This window comes from Cyclopterus lumpus, chromosome 21 (assembly GCF_009769545.1).
Source record: "Cyclopterus lumpus isolate fCycLum1 chromosome 21, fCycLum1.pri, whole genome shotgun sequence".
In the NCBI taxonomy this organism is placed as follows: domain Eukaryota; kingdom Metazoa; phylum Chordata; class Actinopteri; order Perciformes; family Cyclopteridae; genus Cyclopterus; species Cyclopterus lumpus.
Window position 1 is genome coordinate 21576030 of NC_046986.1, and position 19155 is coordinate 21595184.

General features: G+C 44.4%; 2 protein-coding genes across 3 annotated transcripts in view; one reads left to right on the forward strand and one right to left on the reverse strand.

Moving 5' to 3' along the window:
• fgf14 (fibroblast growth factor 14) overlaps positions 1-10414 on the forward strand; it is a 93716-nt gene extending 83302 nt beyond the window's left edge. For both annotated transcript variants that reach the window (XM_034561591.1, XM_034561592.1), the window contains exons 4-5: positions 8685-8883; positions 10272-10414. In XM_034561591.1, the coding sequence (XP_034417482.1) occupies positions 8685-8883; positions 10272-10414 (342 nt within the window). The remainder of the gene's footprint in view (positions 1-8684; positions 8884-10271) is intronic.
• A 4144-nt stretch (positions 10415-14558) lies between these two features.
• itgbl1 (integrin, beta-like 1) overlaps positions 14559-19155 on the reverse strand; it is a 41640-nt gene continuing 37043 nt past the window's right edge. The window contains exons 10-11 of the mRNA XM_034561961.1: positions 17926-18039; positions 14559-14887 (exon numbers count right to left, since the gene is read on the reverse strand). Coding sequence (XP_034417852.1) covers positions 14799-14887; positions 17926-18039 — 203 coding nt within the window. The 3' untranslated portion in view covers positions 14559-14798. The remainder of the gene's footprint in view (positions 14888-17925; positions 18040-19155) is intronic.

Here is a 19155-nt window from a genome sequence, read left to right on the forward strand (position 1 = left end):
GGGCTAACTTATAGATAGATACAACTGGATACGTATGGAGAAAAGTATTAGCCCTTGTTAAAATGTTTGCCAGAGTGTTTCCAACCAGCCAGAGATTTCTTAAAAGGAAGTAACAGTAAAGTTGACATTTAGCAGTCAGTCTCCACAAATTAAATTGTATGAAAATATCATCTGTGAAGAAACGCTGACACTGCTGCTTTCAAAACAGTCAACCTTCAGGAGTTTCTCCGTGTGGTACAGAGCACGTTTTACAGCTGCGGGCCTGAGATGATGTTGCAGAAAGGCACTGATTAGTATTCTACCCCATCCATTCATTCCGTTTCATTATATACGACAGATGATATGGGATGGACTAATGCATACGAGCTTGAAGCAATAGAGTTAGATTGTAGTCAGCTGCAGGTAGTCGAGTACTGACTACGTCCAGTACTGTTTTCCCCAAATCAGATATAGCAGCTTGTTGGTTCCGTGGTTCCTTTCTGGCTGGCTGGTTGACTCGATCAGCCTTGAAGCTGTAGCCATGCAACATTTTATCCTCCGAGAGAGAGAAGGACTGTCGGGGAATCCTCCGCTGTCTCATGCACAGACACTCAGGCTGAGTGCTCTGGCTGCCTGTCAACTGGGTTTCAGGAGGGACGGACGCTGTGAAATGGCCCCTCTCCAGTCACATTTTCAAAAATACCAAAGGGAAAGCAGGACTCTCTGTAACCAAATCCCTCAATCCTATTATATATTAAACCAGGCACTTTGAAGAAATCACAGCTTTAGTATAGCCTTTTTTTCTTTTTACATTCAGCTGTTCGGGTCTTCAGGTCCACCACAACATCTGGCTTCATGTACCACCCTCCATCACACACATGTGGATGTAGATATGACGTGATAGGACCTGGCTAACCATTAATTATGCCAGCAGTTATAGATATGTCTGCTTATGTAATGGTCTCGCATCCAGATTATGCCCTGCACCACCGCCGCTATAACTAACCCTAGTGCCTATTTCATAATCTGACCATCCATCACGACCTCTGACATGCCTCTCAGAAACACGGACAGCTGTAATCTGTCGGGCTTGATTTATGTAGAAATTTGGAGCACTTAATCTGACTATAAACCCATGTTGGTTTGGCCAACAGTAAGACTCCTATTTACGAGGGGAAGATATAATATTGTGATGCTCCGGGGGAATGGTCTTTGGAGGTTTGCATCAGAGGATCATGGCAGCATTTGTTTTAGCTTCACAATTACAAATTAGTTATAATTAAAAAATGTTTCTACCCATTTTTTTTAAATAATTGATATCCAGATAAACAGATGATAATAAGCTGATGCCCTGTTAGCGGCTACAGCTACTTTAATCCAGTCAGCACAAACTCCAGCATCACGAGTCATTAAGGGGCTGGAGGAGCCCCGGGTCTGACCGGAGAACCGGGATCAGAACTCTGGGGCTCCCGTTCACACTGACTGCTAACTGGCGATACAAGTGATACAAGACAGGACGGGCCGGACCTTGCTGGTGGCAGTAGATATGCCTTAACAGCACAATACACATACGTATTTAGCATAAAGTCAAAACTGTTTGAATTTAATGAATTTAATGTTTTTAAATAATATTCTGGCCAGATTTGACAGCTTGCACCTTTTATACAGCTGGGCATTAACGGCACCGGGCTGTTGTTTGCAGGTTTGACTACCCACGTTCATGATGACGGGAAGATGTCACCTATTGTGTTTGGATACGCAGACAATACTCAGCTGAATACATTCATTGTTGCTTTTGGTCTTTTTATGGATCTTAATGGCAATTAAAAATGTATAGAATACCGTCAGCCTTCACCTTTTAGTCTCAAAAACGTCTTGGTGAACGTTTTTACAACCCTCGGTCGGTTACTTGAACCTCTCTCGGCTGTAATACGTTGCCAGGCCTGGATTCCTCCATTACCAACAACAGTCAGACAAATAAAAGTAATCCCAGAAGCTCGACCAACCACAGAAACCAGCAGGCGGAGGGAGAACAACACAAAAAATAAAAGAATACTAAATCAACCATCGCTCTTTTCTCACACGCTGCAATCTATTCACATAAATGGAGAGAGAGAGAGAGAGAGAGAGAGAGAGAGAGAGAGAGAGAGAGAGAGAGAGAGAGAGAGTGAATCTACAAGGAAAGAACATGCATTTCCTCTTTTAAAATAACTGGCACACGGTTCCTGAGGGTGTACACAACACAAACAGAGCAGAGAGAGAAACAGCTCCATACCTGGAAACACCTTTCGCATTTTCTCTTTCCGTGTCTAACTCTGCCTTATTTCTTTTTGTGTGTACTTGGACTTGCAGGGGTTTTCACTTCACAATAGATTTGTGTGTGTGTGTGTGTGTGTGTGTGTGTGTGTGTGTGTGTGTGTGTGTGTGTGTGTGTGTGTGTGTGTGCGTGCGTGTGTGAGACATGCTTGCTGTATGCCTGTCAGCTCGTTGCACAGGGCAGACTGCTGGTTTTTCCTGACAAGAAATGAAGAGCCAACCTAGAAAGAAATGCTGCCCGCCTTGACACCAATCTGGCACCAATTTACGGATAACCAGCAGTGGATGGAGACACACACACACACACACACACACACACACACTGAGATGTACGTGCAACCCCATTGATCGAGGCGTGGGTGGCTGTGCTCGGTTTGTGTGTTTTGCTCACCAACAGAATCTCCCTCAATGTCATGTTTCTTTGTACGAGCAACGCATTTCTCTTTTCTCCTGCAGGCTTTACAATGTTCTTCAATGTTTTATTCTAAACACTTAAGATGTTTGCTTTCTCGGTGTGGGTTTATCCGAACTGACCCCAATGAACCCATAATTTGAGCATCGTCCCCGCTGTGTGCTGGTGCTTGTTTACTGTTTTTCATTGCGCCTTCAAAACCAATCAAAACCCACCTGGCAAGTAATAAAGTAATACAAAAATGTAAGGATTTCAGCAGCCAAAATAATGAACAAGCCAACCTTTTTGAAACATATTTCACTTGATGGTCGCCAGAAACCGTTGTCACTGAGGCGACAGTTGAATGGGTGCTTAGTCAGAGAACCTTTGTTGGCAGCAGCATTACGTCGCCTGTTAACTTTCATGTAAGAAAGAGTAACAATTAACTCTCATGAACTGAAAACACACTTTGAAAGAGTTACAGTTGGAAGACAAAGATACGGACAACTCCAAGACCAGACAACGCTGTGGTAACGACATGTCAATCACAGTAAGCCCCGCCCTAAAGCATACTCTGATTTATGGTCTATTTGACTCTAAATGGACCATACTACTAAATGAACATCACGCTGTATGGAAGAAGACTTGAAGCTAGAGATTGAGACCATAAACTCATGTTTACAATGTTTACTGAGGGAATAACTCAAGAGAGAAGTAAAGTAATTTATATAGACTTCTATACAACCGCAGGAGTCGCCCCCTGGTGGTCAGTAGAGAGTATGCAGGTCTAAGGCACTTACGCATTGGCTTCACTTTCTCAGAGCATGCCCCAGTTTTGTCTTCCACTGAGAAAAGGAACACCTACATTTAACATTTCCAAGCATTGTGTGTGTGTGTGTGTGTGATGTGAGATGCACTGTCTTCAGGGAATCTTTATTGAACCCTTAAGTGCTTCTGGTGGACAAATACCTTAAAAGTGTAAAACATTGTGTTCCTCTCTCGGATGAAATGGAAGTATCGCAACAACAGCATGTTACGGTGACCATTTGCAAATAGTCTGATAGGAATACATTCAGATGAAGTCATTTATACCTCGGTACATTTGCAGCAGGGCTTTGGGGTGCAGAACGCTGGCTTCCTGCTTCACGGCTGCAGTAAAGTAGACAGAGTGCAGACGGAAGACGGTTCGCCACATCTGTATCCAGATAACATGATGCAAAATACACGTGATGCAAAACAATCGTAATGCAAAACACACGTGATACAAACACGTGATGCAAAACACACATGATGCAAAACACACGTGATGCAAAACACACGTGATGCAAAACACACGTGATGCAAAACACACGTGATGCAAAACACACGTGATGCAAAACACACATGGTGCAAAACACAGTTCCAAACGTCACGAAAACACACAGACGGGACTCATCCAGAGAAAGAAATGCGGTAGAAATCATAGCTATCCCATGTATGTTATTCGTAGGAAAAAATGAGGAGTGAGCTTTTTGTAACACATCATACAAACCGTTGCAAAATTATGCAATTGTCAATTGCATGTTAATATACACTAATCATCACTATTATAATCATTGATGATGTGGTGCTGCTGTCTGTCCCGTCACCACTAACGGCAACAATTAAATGTTGACGTTTTGGTTGAAAACTATCCATAATCATAATTTTTCACCAAGTCATTCGTGAAGCCTGGTATTATTTGCCTTGTAGCTAATAATTTGCTTCGGCTCATCCGGTACAACACGTGAGTCAGCGTTGCAAAGAGAAGCAGATCCGAGTGCCAGTGAAGACAAAGAGCAAAGTCATGGATTGTTCCTTTCACATTTTGGCTCCTCCATAACACTGTTTATGACTTCTCTCCTTTTTATTGCCGTCATACTGGAATGTTCATAAAAACGTACCCCTTCGAGCAAGCTGCCTTTTTCATTTTCCAGTTTGTTAGGAAAGCAGCTGGTTGCGAGTGTTAACGCCATACTATTTCAATAAACAATAGGTTGGAGAAATGTTTGATATCTTCCTTTTTTTCTTCTTATAATCAGCACATAAAACCCCCGGTCATGTCATATATTGTATTCATTTAGGGTGAAAAAAAAACAACCCCAGAACAACAACACAAGACACCGTCTGTGTACACAACTCATCCAGCTGTTTACCCCGGGGCCGCTCCTCATCTGGCCGCTGTCTGCTTGTCCTCCTCTGGGTTTGATAATCACACAGGTCTGCCGGCGCGCCGCCGACGTGACTCCAATACACATGAGAGCGGCTCAGCTTTGTGAATGCAGCTCGGCTTTATGGAGTTTGACCTTTTTTCATGGATTAATAGGTTTTATACTGGCAGCATTAATAAACAATTTCTTGGTCTCCACAGTCGGGGTGTAGTGAACAGTCACTCTGCATACTAATGTCCTCCCCCCCCCCCCTCACGCGCGCCTCCTGTCACCTACTATTAGGCGGTCACGACACCCGTTATGTGATCATTTTTTTTGTATTGGTCTCTAAAGGATGTTTGTTTCAGAGTGACTCTCTTTGCTCTCTTGTCTTAAAGCCTGTTCACTCCTTTTTATTTCAAACTCCCACTCTCTCCATCTGTCTCTGCCTCTCTTCTTCCTTTTCGAAATTCTCCAAGGATCCACCCCCCCCCCCACACACACACACACGCACGCACACACACACACACACACACACACCTTCCCCTCAACCACTCTCCTCTGCCTTCACGCGATTGTTCATCTCACCCTTTGTTACCGTCGCTGTCGGGGTGGGTGGGTGGGGGGCTGATTATGTCGGGGACGAGCGGTTTTTTGGCCCCTCGCGCCGTCTGTGGCCAAGGTCAATGATGGCCAAGGTCAATGATGGCCGTCTCTCGCAGTGCAGGGAGCCGCTGATGTGGAGCGCCGGGGCTGGGAGGGAGAGGAGTGGAGGGGGGTGGGGGGCAACAAAAAAAAAAAGATTTGATTTGCCGCTCGGTGGGAAAGAGCGTCCGAGACTCTCTTTTTTTCTCCTTCGGTGCCGCCCGTATTTCCCACATTTCGGGGTGGAATTAAAGGGCAAACAACTTCCTGTCTCATTTGTATGTCGTGGGGGAAGCTGCGTCGACATCGAGACAGCTACCTAATCAGGATACTATGGCGAAGCGACGTCGGCCGGTCGCACGCCTAAACATTTCTGACATATTAATAAAGTGTCTTTGATCACAAATGGGGAAGATCTTCCAAAGGAGAGAATCGTGCGATGAGATAAAGGAAGAGCGCCGTGAAAAGAATTTGGCTTGTCATTTAAATTTAACACACTGAGAAATTAGGGATGCAACGTTTTCCATCCCGATACCGATGTCTAAACTTTGAGTGTCGGTCCGTACCGAGCACCGATCGGACACCCCAGTGTTTGATTGATCTAAGCTTTCAGGCTCGACTTAAACGTTGCTCTCCTAGCTTTAAACTAAACTAAATGTAGCAAAAAAATACATACATGCACTGTATTGTTATTTATTAATGTAATGGCATCTGATACCAGATCGGCCCGTTGTCGCGATACCTGATCCGGCTGTATGACTCAGTATTCCATCAATACTGTACATCCGTATCGGCGCGTCTCTACTTCAAGTGCAATCAACCATTTCTGAAGTGGGCTGCTCCCATCTTCAAATCAAACTGATTAACGTGACTGACAGGTCGAGCTCGCTTCGCCTTCCGTAAACAAACTGCGTGTGCGTCTGAGTGAAGGCGTTGTGATTAGCCACAATTACGCCCGTGTGATCGCTGTGACTCGGGGGGGTTGTTTCGCGAGTGCCCGACGAGTAATCAGCGCCGGGTGCCGTATACCTGGACGGAGAAAAAAAAAACTGAAAACATAATTAATGACCTCATTGAGGTGAATCAGGGAACGGTGAAGGGAACAAACTCACAGTTTGGCTTTTAATCGGCGCGGCAACAGAGTCTCGCTTTGGCTTGCGGAGAGCATGTTTGAACGTTCCTTCCGGGGGGAACAAAGGCCGTTAAAGAATGAAGCAATTAAGACGTTTGTCCTAGTTCTACACTTCTATGCGTGCATATGTATGTCTTTAGTATCTTATTCCGTCACCTGTCCGAACAAGAGCCCTTTTTTTCCCTGACAACTTGGACACAATAAGCAGCCATTTAATAAACTACCCGCCGCTTACGCTCAATAAATCTTAATGTGCGCGATTTAAAAGAATAACGATGGGGTTGAGCCTGTCGGTCGGCCAGAGGGAGTGATTATTTATATGACATTTAACATGCCAGACGGCCTCGCGCTCAGAGTTTCATCATGTGCGGCCGAGTTTTGTATTTCTCAGTCTGCTGCACGTCTGCCCAGCTGCTACGGAAGCAGCATTAATAGTTTTCACCCTAATCCCTTCATTTGCCACCGGAATAGCCAGGTTAAGTGAATTATCTTGCGTAATGGCGAGACAATGGGGGTATTCCCGCAACATGTCTCACATTCATCGCCACTCTGACCTCTCGCTGCCTCTCAGTCCCTCTCGCGGTTATTGCGGACGCGAGCGGCATCTCGGTCAGTCGATGCCGTTGTTTATGCATCGCGCGGTTTGCCCGGGGATGCCCACGAGTGCTCAATCAAGGGTGGAGAGGACACTTACAAATACAGCCGGATGCTCCTCGGGATCCTCACTGTTCATCCCAAGTGTCTCGCCGCTCCTTCCCCGCTCAGCTCTGCTTCTCAGAGGATAAGCTCCCGACAGGAGTGGTGCTCCAAAGGGATAATTAGGGCATAATTAGGGCATAATTAGGGCATAATCATGGCGCGCTGTCGCCTCGTCTTCGAAACTGAGCATTTAGCTCATACGTGACATCATTTATAAAGCAGCCATGAAGTCAAAGTACGCTGAAACTTACCCGTCATGATGATGACGTATGATGTATGACCTCGGGCCGTCAACATGCGTAAGCCAACGTGATGCCAGAATAAACAGAAGGGCGTTATAGATACGAAGACATCTACACACAGAGCATAATCCCCTTTCAGATTGACCCTTATTATTCAAGCACAGCTGAATCAAAAAGGTTTTAATAATAGTAAGTCATTTAGTTTGGGAGGTGAAGGGAAAATCATCCTGCATGATCTAAATTCTGCTTTTTTTTGTCACAAAGCAAAATGAAAGTATTCCTTATTCCCTGGAGAAGCCTGCAGACTCTGACACTGAGAAGCCCGGCAGCACGGGGCGCATCAGAGGATTTATTTGTTTTACATTTACTTTTCAGTAGCTCGGCGAGCCGGCTCACAACAGATGCGGTGAAACTCTCCATTGTGACGGGTGAGCGTTGATGAATACCGGCCCGATGAGTGCCTTTATTTTTAGCCGGGCGGGACAGCGCTCTTTATTCCCCTTGTGGTTTGGAGATGAACGGGCGACAGCGCCGTCCATTCATCATTGCCATATTGCTGATGGAGGACATAGTGTTTGAGTGGGAGGATCCCATTTGGGTTTCACCAATTAAAAAACAATGTTTGAGGAACAGGAAGTGTTGCTGGTGTTTCATGTGCGAGGGGTCAGCGCCCAACAATCTCTGCCGGGAACACGAGCTAATTGACTAAACGAGGGCTCTCACTTCTGATGTCAAGGTTGAGGGCCAAGGTGGGAATGAGCGCCGCATTTCATCCGAGCAGGTCATCGGGCTCCAGACACGATTATAGCGAGATGGACTCCGCGGCGCTAATCCCTGGAAGTCCATTTCACCTAGGCGAGGCAGTTTCTGCCATATTACTACTTACATTGTGAGCATGAAATAAAGGTGACCCCCCCCCCATAGCAATTTGAATATGAATGATGAATTATGAATCTGACATCTCTTTCATTGTTACATAACGTGAACTGTGAATTATTAATCGGAGTCCACTGGAATGTGTTCCTTTTCAAATGAAATCTTCTATGCATTGTTTCTTTTTTTGGGGGGTGGTCCTAACAATAAAACCCGGTGCTTGTGTCTTGTCCCTGCAGGAACTCTTTACAGCAGAGTGCAAGTTCAAAGAGTCGGTGTTTGAGAACTACTATGTGATCTACTCGTCCATGTTGTACAGACAACAGGAGTCGGGGAGAGCTTGGTTCCTAGGGCTCAATAAAGACGGCCAAGCCATGAAGGGCAACCGGGTGAAAAAAACCAAACCAGCTGCTCACTTCCTGCCCAAGCCATTAGAAGGTACGTACTGTCAGACGCCCGGAGCAGAGTGGTTCGCATGACCATGTTTTATATGCGCACAGAGGTTTAGGGAACAATACATTTATAATCTGGTAGGCATAGCTAACCCCTAGAGCTCCTTTTTGGTTTTATTTTAAGTATTTATATATTTCTCTCTTCTATTATCATTATTTATATATATAAACAATTTTCATGAAAAGACTGACCTTCATTCCGATTAATACGGGCACTGTACTTTGTCAATCCCACATCCACCACCCTACTGCACAGTAAAGTGCCAAATCTGTATTAATTAATATTGAAAATATAGTCCCAGACAGATGCACTATTTCCTCCTGTTTGAGCATAATTTCCTAAAAAAGACAAAAAAAGAGCCCAGCTATATCAGGAAATTACTCAGCCTTTTAATCTTTTCACAGAATTTGATCACATTAGATATATGAAAAGAATTCCAATACAAATATTGAATGTCACCAGCTTCATCCTTTAAAGGGCGAGGTGCACCAACGATCAGATGGGTCAGATGGATTTTGTTTTTTTTTGCCATTTAGGAATAATTATTTTCATAATACTATTTTCATAATACTATAAATAGAAATATAGCATCAGTAAAGCAGGATAAAAGTGTACCTTAACAACTTAATTTAGAGGCTGAATGGGCAACATTTCCTCCGTATTTTCTCTTCACTTGTTGGTGCCTGAAGGAGTTTTATCAGCCGTCAACATTGCAGGAGACCTCGTTACTGTGAACAGTGGTGTCAGGAAACATAACGTGTAGGTGGAGACACAGATACATCCTGATGTAATTGGGTGAACAACGGTAACAAATGTTCCATCCCAAGACAGATGCCCCACACTACAAGGCCCGCTCCTATAGTGTCGGTACCTCTATGTGATTCATTGACATATTCGTGTAATTAGGCGTATCGCTGATACACAGTGCAGGATGAAGTACCGAGAGTCCGGCAGATGCCACCATCACCATCTCGTTAGTCGACCGGCCTGATTGCTTCCCGGCCGTTCAAAGCGTGGAATCAAGCTGTAGTCTAGCGGCTGTAAAGTGGAGGATAATGAGGCCCTTTTCGCTGTTTTGTTGAAAAGCATTTGCTTGGATTAAGAATCAGCCCTGATGGAGACAGAAGCAGGTCAGGACGCCCATGGGTAAAGAAAATTATCCCCCCCGTCTATAAATTGCAGGATGTCTTCTTTGAAGGTTTTTAAGGAATTTATGCCTGTGTAAGAACCTTTGAAAAAGTACCCAACAACAAATATTGTGAGGGGAAAAGAACTGTTTTTTTCAACAGTTCAACTCAAAAAAAGTGCATCGAGGAGCTTCTCGCTAACAGTCTTTTGTCTCTCTGCTTTTCTCTCCGCATCGGCCCGTCCAGTCGCCATGTACAGAGAGCCATCGTTGCACGACGTTGGAGAGACGGCGCCCAAGGCGGCGGCGCCCCCCAGTAAAAGCACAAGTGAGCCAGCGGTGATGAACGGAGGTAAACCCGTGAGCAAGCCCGACAAGCCTGCCACATAGCCCCCGCACCCGACCCGTGCCAAGCGCCTGTGTGTGCACGCAGAGGCAGGAAGGGTGGGGTGGGGGAGGGACTAGACACGTGACGAAAGACTAGACTCCAGACCCTCTTTTCTTCTGTGGACCCGACCCAGGCGAAAAGCACCCTTTCCCTTGTTCTTCTCTTGCTCCTCTTTCTCCAGCCTCGCCCCCTCCCTTCTCCTCCAGCCGGTGCTCGACATGGACGCGTGGACAGCGAGGCAGCTGAGTTTCTCCGGCACACGGGAGGGGAAATAAAAAAAAAAAAAGAGGACCTCTGATCATGGAATGCCTTTTATATTCCCCTTAAAAACAGTGAGGACCCCGTGTGAACGCTCGTGGCACTCGGCGGTTCATTCAAGAAACCTCACCCCGGCCCCCCACCTCCTCCCCCCCCCCCCCCCCCCCCCCCCCCCACCTCTCTCCCTCTCGGCCCCCTTTGCTGCAGCAGAGTCTGTGTACCCTCAGATCTATTTTCTACACCACAGTTCACCAGCTATGTTCTGGGATAGAGACTGTATAGATAGAGCAAATATTTGGACTGTCGTCCTCTATTTTTTGAGTACGCCCCCCCCACACACACACACACTCACACACACACACACACACACACCCCTCCCCCCCTTTCTCCCTCTCTTTCTATCTCGAGCCACACTCTTTTTCCCCCCTCTTTGTCAAGTAACCTAGAAAAGAAAAGATAAACACATTTTGCAGGGGGACTTGTGTGGTTTTCTAAGATCAAACAGATGTGGCAGAATATACACAAAAATTAATTTAATTAATTAATTTAATTAATTAATTTAATTCCGTCTTGGCCACAACACACACACACACACACACACACACACACGCACACACACACACACACTTACAGACAGATGCATCAAAATCCGAGATGTTGCTTGTTTTTTTGTGTGTGTGTGTGTTGTTTTTTTAATTTTTTTTTTTTTACAGCTGATAGAAACACACTGGAGGCTAGCAGAGAGCTCCTGCAATCATAGTTGATGAAGTGCTAATTATCGCCACTGCAATCAATGCGAGGAGCTCCCTACACACATACAAACACACACGCGAGTTTCTCAACAAACGTGTGTGTGTGTGTGTGTGTGTGTGTGTGGGCGGTAGAGCGCTGTAAGGAATGGTGTATACATATCACTCTCCTAAGTTGCACCGGCGGTTTCAGTTCCGCCTTCTCTGGTAAATAGAGAAAAACCTGAAGTCTATTTTTCTTTAATCTCATTTCAGAGCGTGGGCTCTAGGAATATCTCTAGGCCTTGTGGGCCTCTGTCCCTCACTCACTGACTTCTTTGGACTACGAGTCTCGTGGCTTTGACCTAGATGGTCGACGACTGCAGCACTGGCAGCCATCTTATGGCAGCGTCTACTCGAAAAAGCCAGAAAAACAACATGGCTGAAAACTAGTAGGCGACATTTATACTGGCTGCATCCCTATTTGGTTCGGCAAAACCTAGAGCATGGGCAAAGGTTAATGTTGTGTTCTCTCTTCTTGCAGCAGTTATACGAGAGATGGCTTGTATTGTAACATTTTCACTGTATACAACTTAGGGGAAATGAATATTATGAATCATAACTTTTGAAAATGACTAGATATTGTTATTATTATTATTATTATTATTATTATTATTACTACTAGAGGATTTCTCTCCTAGCTCAGCATGCAGAGTCCAGTACCGATCATCTTGGCCTATCACGTGCCTGTTTGGACCTCGATTCCCCCGGCATGCAAAAACAGGTTCCCAGTCCCCATCACTGGGCCCCCCCCCCCCCCCCCCCCCCCCCCCCCCCCCCCCCCCCCCCCCCCCCCCCCCCCCCCCCCCCCCCCCCCCCCCCCCCCCGAAAGGTGCCTAACCCACCCGATACATCCGTGTAGAGGACACGTAGCATAATCCACCGACGAGCCACACTCACATGTGCTCGACTCTGAATATGACCAAAGTCTTTTTTTCCCTTCATCCCAGGAACACGAAAGCGATCTTTTTGCTAAAGTAATACAAATCCCGACTGAACCCGTCCAAAGCTTTCACTGTGACCGCGTTTTGTTTCCGTGCCACAGGATCCGCTCCGCTCGGGGAGGTCTTTGCCTGATGTCAGTTTTAGAGACGTGAGTATATACCTTGAATTAATCACGTGCGATGCATTTTCCCACGAGGAGCAAGGTATGGGTACCGCTCTTCGATCGGCGTGTCAGCCGATGGGAGCGCTGGCGTCGGGGAGCGGCGTGCTGCGGGGGCTCCCAGCGGACCCGGGGGTGAAAACCCACTGCACTCTCTGGCGTTTTTTTCCGCATCTTTCATCACGACTGTTAGCGGTTTATCAAAGCTCCGTCTGAATCGATCAATTTATAATCCTCCCCCTAATAGTTTTGTTAGATAAGATTTAGATTATGGACTAGATTGTTGGCTAGCGGCTAAAACTGCAATTTTATATTGAGAAGTTGAATTGGTGGATATGATTTCATTGGGTCTACTCGTGATCGTTTGTTATTACAGCACATCGAAGCACATTAGTTGGACTACTTATCTGTACAAAGCTGTTACATGGCATTCGATGCACACAAACACACACACACACACACACACACACACACACAGGAGCTGGAAACCACTGTAGTTGTATTTGGGGCTGATGTCCTGTCCTCATTACAGTCAATCATCCTCCACTCTTACAATCTCTACATGCTGGGCTGGCTGCTGCTGCAGCCCCGCGGTCCAGATGACTGGCTCCTCCGAGGCTGACTTTATTTTTGTAAATGCCCGGTGTGTAAATGTGCATCTCCGTTTTGTATCTCTGTAGCCACCATTTTATCTCCAATTTATTAGTTGTTTTTTTTGGATCATTGTTTTCTCGTATACGGGTCGTGCGTGATGTCGTCTCCTGATACCGATCATGTTTGCTTTGCCCCCCCCCCCTCCCCCCGATCTCTTTTCAGATATGTCACGAGAATATTCTAGCAAACTTAGCGTCTTCGTTTCCAACCTCTTGTTTCGTACATTGTCCCATCTGTTGCATGGAGAGAGGACGGCATCGATGAACTGCATGTAGTAGGCTATGTCTATCGAGAACTGTTGGTATGTACCGCTAATTCTACATACATATATGCAACGAGTTTGTCTACACTATACAGTTTGTGTTTGTTGTATACGCACATACAACATATTGAATAGAATATTTATACAACAAGGTGTACTGTAACGTCAGTAACATACTTAATGCAATATAGCGTGCAGTATATTATTGCACCTGTCAATTTCGATGGGACAAAGAAAAAACGGAGGGGTTTGGCTAGTTTAAGCATGAAAAAAAAAAAAAGAAGAAAAAGAAAAAAAGAAAAAAAGGAAAAAAAAGGCCAAAGTAGAATTTACATTAAATTTCCTTTGTGACTTCTCATCGGCCCTCATTTCAAGTGGTGACTGAGCACTTGTGTCAATGCGGCTCCCGTGCCCTGATGCCACCTTTTTGACGTGACATGGACATCCAGCATGCCACAGCGGATCCATGTATGCCCTCTCTTTGTTTCCTCCACGTAGAACCTGAACCTCGTCACTCGTGTGTGTTGAGAAATGTCCACCACGTAAATCCTTGGTACTGTGTGGCTTTCACCGGCAGCTTGTTTGGTTTCCCGGTGGAGAAGGATAGGCACTGTTAAAATGATTTATTTTCAACAACAAAAATAATATATATATATATATATATATATATATATATATATATATATATACCATTGCAAGTATGCCCATTGGAGTTATGTCATGTTATAACAGATTTGTAACCATGTATGATTAAGGTCTTCGCATTGTTTTCCATGCAAAATGTGGTGTCATGCGGCACATTCAATGTTTTGTTAAAAATAAAAAGCTCAAACAGTACCCTCCGCCTCAACTTTGAGTGAACTTTTCCGTCCAATTGTGGAGCAACCAGTTCCCAACAGATCTACCCCCCCACACTCAAAAAAATAAAACAAACGTCACTACAATTCTTTCCCTCGCCAACATTTGGATTCGTCATGTACCTGCATCCTATAATGTGTAGCCATCTGGAATATGAAAGTGTGCCTACATAACGAGAAAAAGAAAAGAAGAAATATACATAAAGCTGCTTTTGAAACAAATGTTTACATGGTAATATGTTTCTTTCACACCTACAATAAGGATCACTTGTAACCAGTACAATAAAAGAATGAATGCTGTTAATGATATGCAGAACTACATCCGGGTTTAGTTTCGTCTTCTTTCCTCCCGTGGTGTTTTCCTGGCTGCGGCATTTTTGACTTTCTTTTTCTACCAGCCTGGTGGTGACGATCAGCGGCGCTTCTGGTCGCTCCGGGCAGCCAGGCCTCCTCTCCCCCCCTTCAGTACTCCGCTCCCACCCAGATTTCGCAGGCGTTCCCAGTCCAGCCGTCCCAGCACTCACAGTTGCCGCAATTGCACAACCCGTTCCCTGTGAGGGCAATGTGAGAAGAGAAGCTGTGAATTAAGAGCTGCGCCATCATGCCTGACCTTTAACAAGGTTCCTCTTTTCACACAACCCGCTTCCCTGTGCAGCTCTCTGCCGGGGGTGTGTGTTTGTGTGTGTGTGTGTGTGTGTGCAGAGGTGAGAAAACGCTGGTTTAATCAAGAGGGGAAAAGAAGCCAGACATTCACCACATTTATACTTTAGTAAACTGTGATAGTGACACGGAAAAGTCAGTTTCACTCTAAATGGACTATAATTTACTAAATGAACATCACGCTATATTGAAGAAGACTTAGAGATTGAGACCATAAACTCATGTTTACAATGTTTACTGAGGCAATAAATCGAGAGAGAAGTAGAGTCATTTTCTCATAGACTTCTATACAACCAGAGGAGTCGCCCCCTGATGGACATTATAAATGTACGTTTATAAAAATACGTTTTATGTTCAGTAGCAAAGGAACAAATATCGAATAATAAAGAAATAAGAAGTCTGAGGGTGGAACGAAGACTGTACTACATCTGACTTCAAACCAAGCGACTGGAGCTTCAATTGTCTAACCAATAAGAGCAAGACCATCACATTGGCTGTTTTCGGAATCACTGACAACCAGCCTACACTGTCATTTATGAGGGTGTTTTTTTATTTATTTAGGTATATAAAGACCTACTCTGAATGTATTATAACCTCGTAGCCCCCGTCTCTCCATAAACTCCCTAATCTGTCAGACTGAGGGAGGATGCTGAGATTAGAAGGAGGACACCTGCTGGCCTCCCGTCACACAAATGAAAAGAGATAACCAGAGCAAAATATGGGAGAGAATATGTGGGAGAGGACGGCCGAGTACGAGGAGGCAAAAAGCGGGTGATGGAGGTGAAGAAAACCGAAGGCAGCAGAGATGGGTAAGTAGGTGAGAGTAATAACAATAAAAGTCAGCTCTGAATCCAGGGAGCAGATTAGACCGACCTCCCTGTCCTTAAAGGTTAAGGCTGGCCTTTATTTATTCTTCTTATTGTCAGTAAATCCCATGATAGGACCAAAACCAACAACGCCTTGAGTCTGTCTCTTAAAACCTTTCAACTTCCTGACTGCACCACAAGCCCACGCACGAACAAGAGGAAATGGTGCGTTTGTTGGGGACTATTTTCATCTGGGGAATAATAGACATTTGGTGCACTCATTTAAATCCAGTTTGGGAATCTAATTCAATACAATTAGTACTAAGTACAATTGTAAGGTTTTTGTTCTTTATTTGAGTATTTCACTTAACTTAAAGAAGGAATATTGTACTTTTAACTCTACCTCATTTTATTTAGCAGCCATAGTTCTAGTATATCAATGCCTAATGCTTTTTATACTTGCCTGTGTCCTATTTCCTTTTTTCCTACACTAAGGCAAAAATGTTAACAGCACCAGAACAGTGGTATGTGGGACTAAAAATAAACTGCACTGTATGTGTGTGTGTGTGTGTGTATGTGTGTGTGTGTTCATGGTAATTAAGGAATATGTCACCCATTACAGCGGTAGGGCTCGTGTGTTTTTAAAAATACTTTTTTAACAACGATGGAGCTTTATGACACAGAAAAACGAGATAAATCAGGCTTATGGTACTTGTTGGGAAAATGACTAATATCAATAGCTCAGTTGAACCACCCGTGTTCCCACTCTGTGTTCCAGGCTCACGCTCTCCGATGCTCATTATAAATGGGCGTTCACCAACAGACACTTGTGTTCCTGCGTTGCCGATACTAAAACCTTTTCAGATTATTGTAATGGCTCCAATGAAAAAAATCAGATTGAAGAATATGCCCCTGATGAACATGATGTCGATGTGTTGCACACAGACTCACATTAAAAAGTTGCTGAGATGATCATAATAGACATTAAGCAGCAAGCATTCCGGATACGCTACACAATCCACATCTCCCATGGACTGTGCAGCTCTGAAGGGTCCATGACTCTGCGTTTACCTGCATATTCAAGACTTGCCTTTTCATGTAAAACCCCCATTACCTTCTAATAGCGCTCATGCATTATGCTAATGTTCACTAATGCATATATACTCCAGACAGTTAAATGGTAATCAGGAACATTTTCTTTGTTTCCTCCCAGTTTTCCACATTTTTTAAAGGCAACTCTCCATTTGGAACCACTGGTGAATGACATTAAGGCTGACATTTGGAGTCACGGAGTAATGATTGGAAACACTTCTGAACAGCTGTCCAGATTCTGAAAGGCCCGGGGGCAGCAATAATTATAAACACTGAGATTCTTCATTATCAGCGGGGTGAAGACGGCTCCTGTGGATAAGCTGCTATAAAGAGACAGAAGATATATAAATAATATCTCTCTTCTCAAACTCACAGCCACGTTAGTGGGATTGTTCATAGGTCCACTCAGTTCTGAGGAACCGTGACCCATCTTTTGGAGTTGAGTCAGACCTCCTGTGTGGCCCGACTCGCTAGACTTGGCAACTTTTGGAGCTGCTCGCTTCTGGTACTGGAAGAATGCACTTGAACTATCTGAATTAAAAGGTGCTCATGATGCAGAATGGCCCCTGTCAGTGTTATTATATGATTGGATCATTATCATGAATGCATCATCGTGTAATGATGCATTGTAATGTCTTTGTGGGGCTAATTGTAGTTGCTTCATATGCTGCAGGGGAGTTCAATCATCTGTAATAATTCATCATATTCTCGGAAGTGATGGCATGTTTTATGTGAAAAGCATTACAGTTCTATCTACACAACGTCTAATAAATGCGGTGGGGTAAAAGGTACAATATTTCAGTTTTGAAACGTAGGAAGAAAGAGATGAGGGGAAGCAACGGGAGCTGAAAATAGAAATTTCAATTAGCTCTTAATGGGTTCACATTCGTTCTTACGCCCTATTATTAATTGTTGTATTCAACTTTGGGTGAGTCCGTGAATCAGATCTTATTATCCGGTCTCTGGTCTGACTAATAGTTATATATTCATATATAAAGACCTCTAGAGTGTGTGTAGGTGTCCCACTCTACCTGTGCAGATGAGGCCGTCATGTTTGTCACAGTCTCGGTCGTCACACTCGCAGTACTCTCCAGACACCCACCAGTCCTGGGGAGAGCAGATACATTTGCCACAGTGACAGGAACCTGCACACACACACGCGCGCGCACACACACGCACACACACGCACACACACGCACACACACATTTAGTGTTAATTAACTTCTCACATTCCAAATCCAGGCTGAGTAATATTTGCTGTTTGTATACTTTCCTGTAAGTTCTTCACTTTACACAGAAGATGAATAGTTTTGGGCCGAGTGCATATGAAATGGGGAAACAGACCCATAAAATACTTTTTGCAATCAGGAAATCAATCCGCCCACCCTTTAAACTTCCCCTCTTCACCATCAGTCTCTCTCTCTCTCTCTCTCCCTCTCTCCCCCTCCCTCCCCCTCCCTCTCCCTCTTTAAGGCCAGAAGCAGGATGATATGGAGCTGGTAAAACAACACGTTTTTGCCAAAATATATCAGATGCAAATTCGGAAAGTGATGACGTTTTGGACGGACGTGGACGTTAACTGCAGTTGTAGATTAGTTCCCTGTCAATCATCTGACCCGTTGATCTACCAAAACTGTCAGCCCTACAGCAGGCTGTCTGAGTCTGGATTGGATAACTCCAATATAATACGTAGATTTTTGAATATACTGCAGCTGTGTTCCTGTCCTGGGTGAAAAGATTACATGAACGTAAGCTAAACGTACATCTTGCCCAGATTATTAAGTATTAACTTGTGACGGAGCAACGCGGTTGTGGGTTCAGAGTGGAAATTTGATGTTAATCTCGTGAGTTTAATTGCTTGGCACCGTAAAGTTCCACTGTAAGAAATGACGATAATTGTAACATGCTTTTTTTATTTGAGCTTGACAGGTGACCTTGTTTTGATTGAGAATATGTAAATACTGCATATTAACTGAGACCTGTTTGACAAGCATGAAGATAACTCATTACCCTCAGAGAAGACACATTTTAATTAACGAAGTCTGTGACAAAACTTATTGGAGTGTAGTTCGAGACATTTTGAACAACACTCCAGAAAGAAAGTGAGACACGAATTATGATCCAGAGTTTGTAAGAAGGCGAAAGCGCTGAATGAAACTACCAGTTAATGGGAAAGGGTATGTTGAGGAAAATGCTCATTTTAAATGATCCTTAGGGGGAAGATATTGTGATATGCTATAGAGAAAGGACATAAAAAGTTC